The sequence below is a fragment of the Myotis davidii genome, unplaced genomic scaffold, assembly GCF_000327345.1.
Source record: "Myotis davidii unplaced genomic scaffold, ASM32734v1 scaffold16, whole genome shotgun sequence".
In the NCBI taxonomy this organism is placed as follows: Eukaryota; Metazoa; Chordata; class Mammalia; order Chiroptera; family Vespertilionidae; genus Myotis; species Myotis davidii.
Genome location: NW_006287821.1, coordinates 595,484 through 607,065, shown reverse-complemented (window position 1 = coordinate 607,065; position 11,582 = coordinate 595,484). Strand labels below are relative to the sequence as shown.

At 41.1% G+C, this 11,582-nt stretch overlaps 1 protein-coding gene across 3 annotated transcripts in view; it reads right to left on the bottom strand.

Annotated features, from left to right (window-relative positions):
* DZIP3 (DAZ interacting zinc finger protein 3) overlaps nucleotides 1–11,582 on the bottom strand; it is a 139,335-nt gene that overhangs the window by 93,895 nt on the left and 33,858 nt on the right. For all 3 annotated transcript variants that reach the window (XM_015561230.1, XM_015561228.1, XM_015561229.1), the window contains 2 exons: nucleotides 7,018–7,134; nucleotides 883–963 (listed from right to left, as the gene is read on the bottom strand). In XM_015561230.1, the coding sequence (XP_015416716.1) occupies nucleotides 883–963; nucleotides 7,018–7,134 (198 nt within the window). The remainder of the gene's footprint in view (nucleotides 1–882; nucleotides 964–7,017; nucleotides 7,135–11,582) is intronic.

Sequence of the window (11,582 nt, the reverse complement as noted above, 5' to 3'; positions counted from 1 at the left end):
TGTCAAACTACAGCGGGAAGGCCGGGGAGGGTGCAGGGGGCAGGAGAGGGAGGTAAGAAATCAACTGAAGGACATGTATGCATGCATATAAGCATAACCAATGGACATAAGACACTGGGGGATAGGGGAGGCCAGGGGATTGTCAAGGGCAGGGGAAAAAAGGAGACATATGTAATTCCCTTTTTAAGACTTTAAGCAATAAAACAATTTTTAAAAAAAGAAAAACAACAACAATTTTTGTTTGTAAAACTGGAAAATATTATTAGCGAATACTTTATAATTCTTACTAGTTTTCTTTCTAATTGGAGCACAAATCTCCTTAATTTTTTCAAATAACAAGTAAAAAGTATAGATTTCTAGAGACAAAAAGTAAAGGAAATATCAAGGTTGCAAAGATTATATGAGAAATCATTAAAAAACATAAAAAGATAATGTTAAATTCAAAGAACTCTTAAAAATCACCTAGTTAACTCCCAGATTTTTACTTTTGGCACTTCACCTTATTCAACCAAAAATTTAAAGTATAACTCATATTTTACAAGGGGTAAGATTAGGACCGGCCAGATTAAGCTATACTAGAAAATGGATTAAAATGTATTGTATAAGTGAAAGATGCTAAGAAATTTTGTTTTATACAAATGGTAAGCATTTAAAGGATAAATAAAATAACTAAAGTTGTAAGCTAAAATTATGTTTCCCCTATCAACTTTTATTTCACAAATAGTCTCTAGAATAACTATACTATATTAAAAATATATAAAAGAAAAGTCACTGAGTGGTTTCAATTTTTAGAGAATTTCAAAAATCAACATTTTACTTTGTTAAAATGAGGTCAGTATATGTAAAAAGATTTATAATAGGCAAATATCAAATGCTACATACCTCTTTCTTTCCTTTTTCAGTGAGTGCTAATCCATACAAGAACAGTAACGTCAAATAATAATCAATATTAATCTGATGTGCCTAAAATGATAAAATATATTTTAATTGATTATTTAGACTAAGCTACTTTAAAATTTAGCAAGATCAATTAAATATCTTAGGTCTGTCTAATAATTGTTAAAATAGTGAAATTATCATTATATTATCAATTATCTAATAACAGAGAATTCATTTTAGATGTATTTGATAATTTGACCCAGAAGAAGAAGATAGTCAATATCCTGAAATAAAATATGAGAGTTTGATTAAAGAAAATGGAAGCAAATGCCATCAAGATTTGTTATACTAAACCTTTTGCAAAATTCTTTCATTTATATTTCAGGTATCAAAATACTTTACGTAATAATATAATGAACACTCATGTATCTACCATCCAGCTTAAAAAATACAATGATCTCTTAAATCAAAGTATTTTATTGTCCATGTACGCATTTTGTTCTAACAGTATAAACATAAAGCTTGTCAATTCCTCAGTGAAAAATTAAAACATGAGAATACTTCCTTCATTTAAAATGGTCTATGCCAAATTACAGAGATGGAGAAAAGATTAGCAATTAGGGAGAGCAAGGAGGGCAAGGGTTGCCTGTGACTAACTATAATGGGGTAGAATAAAAGAGATTTTTGTAGTGATGTGAGTTCTTTCATCTTGACTGCAGTAGCGGTTACACTAGCACTGGTAATAAAATGGCAAAGAACTATACACACCATGCGTAAAAGTAAGCAGAGCTGACTGCTTTCCATAGAAAGGCCTGCTTGCAAGACTGACTCTTTATGGGTGTCTAGGAACCTGGATTTCAGTAGCGTTCCCACTGTTCTCTGGTAAGGGTGACTCACTGTGCCTAAATTGTTTGTGCACACAAAGTGATTTATGCTGAAAACCTGGGAGTTTCTTCTGAGAGTCGGGAATTTTTATATAGCCTAGGCAGAGGGTGCCTACATGACCAACCCCCAATAAAAACCTTGGGCACCAAGTATCTAGTAGGCTTCCCTGGAGAGAAAAATCAAATTCATACACATCATTGCATTTTTGTTGCACCTCTTTTAAATCCAACTAGGATTCCTTTAGGGTGGTGTCCACTACCTCCTAGAACCCTATTATTCATGAGGGTCCTAAATAAGAATGATTTTCCTGCGAGCTCCTAAGTTATTATAATTATAGAGGCCCAATGCACAAAATTCGTGCAAGGGTCTTGGCCCTCGCAGCCACAGCGCTTGCCTCAGCTCTCGAAGTCCCAGCTTCTTCTGGAAGGTCATCTGGTCTAATTAGTATATTAGGTTTTTAGTATTATAGACTAGTGAGCTGGTGCACAAAATTTGTGCACATTGAAAGAGAATTAGAGGATGTAAGCATGAGGCAGTCTGCGTTTCTGAAATTCAATAACATGAATTTTAGCTATTAGCCAAATAAATGGAATTTACAGATATCATTTAAAAGAGCATTCAGCTTAACATTAAAAACTCTGGCTACCAAGTCAGGTCTGTTTTCAACTTTTTGCCAGCGTTATAAATTGTTTGCAATATCTGCCCATTTGGGGTTGCATGTCATGGTTATGAAGAAATCGGGCTTGCCATGCTTCGTTACAATTGCCATAGCATCCTGATATCACTGCTGCATATTTCTGGGAATTGATTTTTTACAGAGAGGAAGGGAGAGGGATAGAGAGTTAGAAACATCGATGAGAGAGAAACATCGATCAGCTGCCTCCTGCACATCTCCCACTGGGGATGTGCCCGCAACACAGGTACATGCCCTTGACCGGAATAGAACCCGGGACCTTTCAGACCGCAGGCCAACGCTCTATCCACTGAGCCAAACCGGTTTTGGCTGGCCTCCATTTTTTAATATGAATCCAGGATAAACTGTTGAGTTAATTTTCTTGCATTTTTAAACCTGTCATGCACAGAGAGATGAAAACTATAATACTGTATTTGTGTGACTTGTGTCCTTACAGTTTGTCTAGTATCATTGTTGGTTACACTGTTGTGTCTGAGTCTTAATGCAATACATGTTCCCCAGCCTTTTTCACCATGTGGAAAAAGAATAGGATATGTCATTGCATCTAATGTAGGAAAATGGATATTGATTTGTTTCATTTTAGTGGCATTTGGATTATTGGGATCTGGTTTACAATGAATGAGCAAGTCCCTTTCAAAAGGAGGTTCTCCATCTTTGTTTCTGAATATGACAGCACCCTCGGTTACACAGGTAGAATTATATCTACCTGGGTCACTGTTACGATTGTATTTAATTACCATTGTTACTTCAGTGGGAGCAATACCTTTTGCTGCTGTTTCAGATTGGACTTCCTTTTCTACCACATGTAGCATCTTGTACGATTTTGTTAATTCATTTATTTCATGCATGAGGTTGTTGATGTTGATCATGAGTCTTTCTGAGCAGCCCAGGTTTTCTGGCATTGCTATTTTTTTTACTTGTAGCTTCGGCTGTACCCAAAATATAGAGGTGAGCAAACTTCTGAGAAACACCATCCGAAGGATGTAAAGTTCCAGCACGGTGATAAACTTGTCCGTGTATTTTAAAGAGCATGGCCCATATCCTGACGGCGATGCAATATTTGCACACATGGAAGCAAAAGCAAAAGAACTATTTATGGAATGAATATTTTCCATGAAATTTTTACTGTCACAATCTTTGTCATTAATCTTTTTAAATATGCTGGGTAATCTGGAAAATGTATATCATTTGGACAGACTTTCCCTTTACTACAACATCGAGTAAATTTCTCATCGGGTGCTTTTTCATCAGAGAAATTTAGTGATAGGCAAAATTCATATTGAACAGTCATTCTACCACAACTATGTTCGAGAATTGCATCCTCATGTAGTACATTTTTGCTGAGAAGGCAGTTCCTACCAGAATTGGTAGTACTTGTTCATGACTGTTCTCTAGACATATTCTGTCATTCCCCAACCCCTTCTTTCAGCTTCAAAGGCACGTTGGTCTTTAGACATTTTCTGTTGATGACGCCAGTGTTTTTTGGCATCAGAGTGACAGTTTTCCAAAAAAGCTGGTCTTCAGATACATTCTGTCGCAGGTGCCGCCTTCTTTCAAGATCAGATGCATGTTGCTCTTCAGACATTTTCTGTCAATAATGGTGGTATCTTTTGGCTGCAGAACTACATTGTATAAACAGTTGTTCTCTAGACATAGTCCCACCTCTCTACTGTCACGGTCTGAGATGCAGGTGAATGAGAGTCCTGGCTGTCAGGCCGCTGAGAGCTGTCTGACCAACGGCTAATTCTGGCTGATTCTGTGGGGGTGGGACTTCCTCCTCCCTGCTGTCAGTTTCCACAGCTGTGGTGAGAAAGCTGGGGTGACAGAGGGAGCCACGCCCTCCAAGCTGCCCTCTCTCTCGCTCTGCACTATGTACAGTGGCCTCCTGCTCTGCCAAGTCTTCCAAACCTCCTGCTCTCCACCTGCTCTACTGCTCTGCTCTCTGCTGGTGAAGGTCCTGGGAGCCCGCGGGCGTGCCTGGGCGTGGCTGGCATCACCTCCTGGGGCCAGTGATGGTCCCGGGAGCCCATGGCCACCATAGCCTCCCGGGGTAATTGACACCTGTGTATGCAAAAAACCCTCCATCTTTGTCAGGTTAATTTGCATACTCACTCCTGATTGGCTGGTGGGCATGGCTTTTGGGCATCACAGCGGGATGGTCAATTTGCATTTCCTCTTTTATTAGTATAGACTAGAGGCCTGGTGCACGAAATCTGTGCAGAGGAGGGGTCCCCTCAGCCCAGCCTGCACCCTCTCCAATCTAGGACACCAGCAGGGTCTAAACTGGCAGTCGGACATCCCTCTCACAATCCAGGACCACCGTTTCCTAACTGCTCACCAGCCTGCCTACCTGATCACCCTTAACTGCCCCCCTTCCAGTCTAATCATCCCCTAACCACCTCTGCCTGCTGGCCTGATCGCCCCTAACTTACCCCCCTTCCGGCCTGGTCACCCCTAACTGGCCCCCCCTCTGCCAGCCTGGTTGCACCTGCCACCCCTGCCGTCCTGGTCGCCCTTCACTGGCCCTCTGCTAGCCTGGTCACCCCTGACTTGCCCCCTCTGGTCTTGTCGCCCTTTACTGGCCCCCCGTGCCAGCCTGGTCGCCCACAACTACCCCCCACTCCACCAGCCTGGTTGCCACAACTACCCCACCTGTTGGCCTGGTCATTCCCAAGCAGCCTGCTGTTCAGTCGACTGGTTGTTTTGGTCATCATGGTCACTGCCTTTTATATATATAGATGGAATTTGGTATCTTATGCTATCTTGTATGTTTCTGGGTTGTCCTATCTTTAGGATAACTCCAAACCATCGTCTGCATGGGTGCAAAACTTAAGTTTACTGATCCAAATTATTCTAAAGAACTAATTTTTCCTTTTACCATCTTGCACTATTGATTCTAATTTTTAATGCAAGTTTATTTTTATATTTTCCTATTTATTTCTAAAGTATCATTTGACCTTGAACATGTAATTATATCTTATCAATTTTATCTCACATGATTACTCAGTAACTGATAATAGCAGTACCAATTTTTATAAATATAGAAATATCAGAAGAAAAAGCTGATTATTTATAGAGAGACAGAAAGTAGTAATTTTGTAATGACTTTCCATTTCTAATTGAGAAAGCCCATTTTTACTAGTTCAAGTTTCTCTTTATTTAACCCTTTGTACACCTTAAGCATCTATAAATGCGGTGGACCTTCCCCACACTCCACACACGTCTATAGCTGCAAAATTCGCATATTAACTTCGGTTGCCCAATTTTAAAATCAGACTTGTTAGTGACATCTCTGGGTTTGTAAAGAAAATTATAGTAACTTAAATTTGTAAATATTCCAGTGCATAAGGAAGAAATTCCAGTATCGATATATAGGGCTGCCACTCAGAAGCGCGAGAGATAAACACTGCAACACTTGAGATTTTCTTGTTCATTGTGACACGAGATTTGTGTTATCATGAATTTCATGCTTAAAATGGTAAACATGGTGTGCATTCCTTTTTTTCTTTTTTTTAACAAATTTCTTCATTGGAGCATCAACAAAATTTAGTGTTTTCAAGGCTTTTCATGTCAATGGTTTATTTTTATTTCACGCTCGCTTTTGTTGATATTGCCATAGAATTGAAAATTATCATTTTATTATTGAATTTATCATTGTAATGTATTATATTGTGCAAATAAAATTCAATCCCCATAAATGGCATCAGATGAAAAAATAATCAAACCCAGCAAATCGCAAGAAGAAAATGATGACATCCTTTATTCAACTCCAGAGTCAGATGATTTTTTTAATTAAATTCAAAATATTGTGGTGTGTGGGGATGGTTTTCCGTTTTGGACACATGGCAGTTAACTGGTTAAGATGAACAATTTTGTAGCAGGGAAGGGGACTGGAATAAGCTTATTAAAGAGATGCAGTCATAAAGTACAAGACAAAGGAAATCAATTTACGGTATGTGTACCTTTCTCTAGATTAGTGGTTCCCAATGTGGGGCAACTTGATTTTTAAGTTATTAACAGTGAATTTTTTGCATATCTTATGGTTCTAGGGGCCTCATAGACAGTATATAAATACATATTGTGATGTATTTATGCATTTCAGTTCTCTATTATATGTTTTGAAACTTTATTTGCTATTTTTCATATTACTTCATATTATTATTTTAACAATTTCTTAGTGATTTCTTCCTCAATAATTCAACTATTCTTTCATTCTTTTTTTTTTTTTCTCTCTTTCATGGATGCCATGTTCTTTGTAAGCTTGTTTAGACAAAGTTAATGGCCTTTTAAACTTCCTCCACGTGAATAGGAGTTCACTTTTTGAATAATAAAAATTATATGTCACGGGGCGGGGGCGCGGGGAGGGGGCGGGCATCAGGATTTTAGAGATGCTTAGGTAGGGCATAGCCAAAAAAAGGTTGGAAACCACTGCTCTAGATAGAGGTAAAAGAGGAAAATAGAAATTGGCCTACACCTTAAAGTTAGCATGCATTAGCCATACTCTCATTGAAAAATGTTGTGAGTCCATTATTTCAAACTTTCAAAAACAAAACACTTACAGTATAATTAGTAGCTTGAACGTTCCTAAGTGATGCTTCCAGTTGTGTTATCAAGAAATGTATAGTCAAAGCAGGAACTATTTCCTCCCCATTCTGGCTGTTAGCTGCAACTTCTCTCTATGCAAAATTATTCAGTTGAAAATGTCCTTAAGTTAGAATAAATATCTACATATTTTTATAAATAATACATTTTCATTGTAAAATATTTGGAATACAGATATAAAGATTTCTTCTTTAAATCCACACAACCTAGATACAACTGTTTTCATACCTGTTTTTTTTTAAGAACTCTGTCAAATCTTTGTAACTATTTCCTCAAAACACTAAAAAGCACTACTATGTCTGCCAAGGAGTTGGCAATATCCACTCTTACTTCAGAGGAAAGTGGTAATCCCAATTCATTCTCATATCTTCTGTGCCCTAGCATAACTAAAATCTTCCTTCCAACTCTCAGCCTGTGGTAAGCAGGTATGCTGGCTTTAATATCAACACCAAGAAAAGTCATCTGATACTACAATCTGATTGGAACCAAGCTAATATATGATTTATTATGTATGTTAGCTTTGTATTTACACAGATGAAATGAATGACTATGTATTATGTTTGTGGTCATTCCCCAATGCCTTATGACCACAACTGCGTGGCTTAAATTACATTATCTGTTTAATGATGCACAGACAGTCCTTGGGTTACAGGTTACGTGGGACTCGACATACGTCATTTCGTGGTTACATCGCCATTTCCCATTTATTTATAAATAAAAAACTTCCGTCATTTCAACATATGTACATATGTGCTTTATGTTTTTTATTCTTTATTTACCACAAGGTCAGGAATTGTTATCTTTCTTTTAAATTTTTTTTACTTTTTCACTTCATTACTGCTGTGTATGTGCTCCATGTGAGTGACGAAGGTGGGTTCCGATTTTGGCGAAAATCACGTTACGTCGTGCTGTACAAACAGATCTCTGACATAACCCGTAACCCGAGGACCTATTGTATTATCTGTTTGCAAAGTTTAATCTACATTTTCTTAACTTGGTGTCTAATATATAATACTTTACTGTTTTTCTCCTAGCTAACTAGATGCTTACTTTCAGTCTCCCTAGCACTCAAGTTAATGAACCTCTTCTCCATTGATACAAATTCCCTGGATAAATTAATCCACCCATGTTTTTAAACACTGCATATGCACCAAGATTTTCCAAATTTATATTTCCAACTCAGAACTATCACCAGAATTCCAGATTCATATATCCAACCAGTTATTCAACAATAGATCTTAATTTAGAAAAGGCATATAAAACATAACACTGAAGTTCCACCTCTGCCAAGCAGTGTAGATAGTTTCAGATCAATCCTCTCAATGACAACTAAAAAAACTGAACAAAATATAAAAACTACTTATTTGAAAGCAATGGAAAACTATCAATGGCCAAAATGCAAGACAGGTGGAAGGACCAGAAATGTGAGACTGTTGGAGTCACTTTTATCTTTAAGGCAACTGTTGTATTTGGTTGTGGCTGAGAGGCTGAAATGCTAGGCACATTTCTTAGTAAACTTGCAAAAGTAGGGGGAAAATTGAGAGTACATGATCTATCAAGAGCAGGCCTAATAACTAATTTTTTTGTTTGGGAATCTGAATAAATATACCGTAAGAGCATCTGTTTTGATTCCACTTGGAAAAAGACCCTAACATTAGAATTTAAATGCACATAGTTTATTTGGGATATGCCAAGAACAAGGGTAGGGGAGTGCAGAAAAGATACAGGAAAGCGAAAGCAGGCCTTAAATTAATGGGATGTGTTATTAAACCAGTTAACCACAGTGGATAACTCTAGTTAACATAACAGGGAAACTGAGAAACAGTAAAAATACAAACCTCAGTATTACCCAATGCAAAAGGGAACTGAGGTATTTATATAACAATCCCAAAGTGTTTTCTGGGGTAAAGGGGAGTATTAACTCCTTGGGACTTAAGAACTGCTGAGTACAGCCTTCTGCAGTTCCAGAAGGAAAAAAAAAAAAAAGGTCTGAGGCATAGAGATGCAGATACTGAAAACTGGAAGTTGTCCAGAGCATTGGTCACCAAGCTTTCAGACCTCACGGACCACCAATGATCTGTAGACCACCAGTTGGAGACCACTGGTCCAAAGCATACTGAAAGGACAGAAGTCAAGGGATATGGGCAGGGCACTGGCAGTATCTACTGCAAATGGTAAACCATAAATAGACTCTTCTTCAGGGAACAGAAGCTTGAAATGATCTCAGTCCTTAGTTGAATTAAATGACCTGTCAGAAAAGCACAAATAAGCATTACTAAGAAATATTTTGTCCAATTTTTCAAGTTCTTCTGAAAGGAATTGCTCTAAACCAATCTAGGCAGCCACTGCAAGTTGCAGAATTCTCTATGATCTTTTAGATCACTATGGAATTTGTATTAATGTCTTCAAATTAACATTAGTAATTTGGTTATTTTCTTGTCTTCTTTCTTTTTCTTTGAACATTCTTAATAGGAATTTATCAATATTATTGGTCTTGTCCTGACCGGTTTGGCTCGGTGGATAGAGTGTCAGCCTAGGGACTCAAGGGACCAGGGTTCGGTTCTGGACAAGGGCACATCCCCAGTGGGGGGTGTGCAGAAGGCAGCTGATGGATGTTTCTCTCTCATCGAAGTTTCTAACTATCCTTCTCCCTTCCTCTCTGTGAAAAATCAATAAAATATATATTAAAAAAAAATTATTGGTCTTTTCAAAAGAACAAGTTTTGGCTTTGCTGACCTTCTTTATTATGTGCTTTATTCTATTTTATTAGATTTAGCTATTTTTAATACTTCCTTCTTTAGACTTAGTTTTTAATTGCAGTTCTTCCATTAACCTCTTGAACTTTTTTAGATTATTGGTATTCAACCTTGCTTTTTATTCTAACACTAGAGGCACGGTGCACAAAAATTTGTGCCTGGGCGGGGGGGCGGGCGGGGGTCGTCCCTCAGCCTGGCCTGTACCCATTTGCAGTCCAGGACCAATTAGGGGATGTCCCACCTGTAGACTTAGGCCGACTCCCTGGGGGATCAGGCCTAAGCTTACAGTCAGACATCCTTCTAGCAGACAGGGAGCCCTCGGGGAATGTCCAACTAAAGGCTTAGACCCCCAAGGGATTCGGCCTGAACTGTTAGTTGGACATTCTTAGTGCTGCCATGGAGATGGGAGAGGCTCCTGCCACCACCTCTGTGCTGGCCAGCCATGAGCCAGCTTCTGGCTGAATGGCACTCCCCATACGGAAGTGCACTGACCACCAGGGGGCAGCTCCTGCATTGAGCATCTGCCCCGTGGAGGCCATTCTGCCGGTCAATTTGCATATTAGTCTTTTATTATTATTATTACTAGAGGCCCGGTGCACAAAAATTTATGCAATCGGGAGGAAGGGGGGGGTCCCTCAGCCTGGCCTGTGCCGTCTCGCAGTCTGGGACCCCTCGGGAGATAAAGCCCTGCAGGCTTAGGACTGCTCCCGAGTGGCAGAGGGCAGGCCCAATCCCTAGGTGCAGCCCCTGGTTGGGCTCAGAGCAGGGCCGATTGGGAAGTTGGGGCACCGCCCCCTGCAATGCACAGAGCAGGACAGATCTGGAGGTTGCGATGCCATCCTCAGTCACGCTCAGGGTAGGGCCAATTGGGGGGTTGGGGCACCGTCCCCTGTCACACTCAAGGCAGGGTCGATGGGGAGGTTGCGGCGCCACACCCTGTCACGCACAGAGCAGGGCCCATCAGGGGGGTTGGGGCTCCGTACCCTGTCACGCACAGAGCAGGGCCGATCAGGGGGTTGGGGAGCTCCCCCCTGTCACGCACAGAGTAGGGCTGATAGGGGAGTTGGGGCATCGCCCCCTGTCACACACAGAGCAGGGTGGATCAGGGGGGTGGGGCACCATACCCTGTCACACTCAGGGCAGGGCCGATGGGGAGGTTATGGCTCTACCCAGTCAAACGAAGAGCAGAGCCCGTGAGGGGTGGGGGGGTTCAGGTGCCGCACCCTGTCACACACAGAGCAGTGCCGATCAGGGGGTTGGGGCGCCGCACTCTGTCACACACAGAGCCGCAGGGCCATCAGGGGGTTGGGGAGCTCCCCCATATCAGGCACAGAGCAGGCCTGATCAGGGGATTGGGGCGCCTTCCCGTCACGAACAGAGCAGGGAAGATAGGAAGGTTGTGGCCCCGCCCCCTGTCACACACAGAGCCGCAGGGCGATCAGGGCGTTTGGGCGCTGCCCCCTGTCACGCTGATCCCTGTGCCTGGAGGCCTCGTGGCTCCGCTGATCCCGGTGCTGGGAGGCATATTACCCTTTTACTATATAGGGTAGAGGCCTGGTGCTTGGGTGGGGGCCGGCTGGTTTGCCTTAAAGGGTGTCCCGGATCAGGGTGAGGGTCCCGCTGGGGTGCCTGGCCAGCCTGGGTGAGGGGCTGAGGGCTGTTTTCAGGCTGGCCACATCCACTTCAGGGTGGAGGTTCCTTCTGGGGTCCCTGGCCAGTCTGGGTGAGGGGCTGATGGCTGTTTGCAGGCTGGCCAAGCCCCCCAG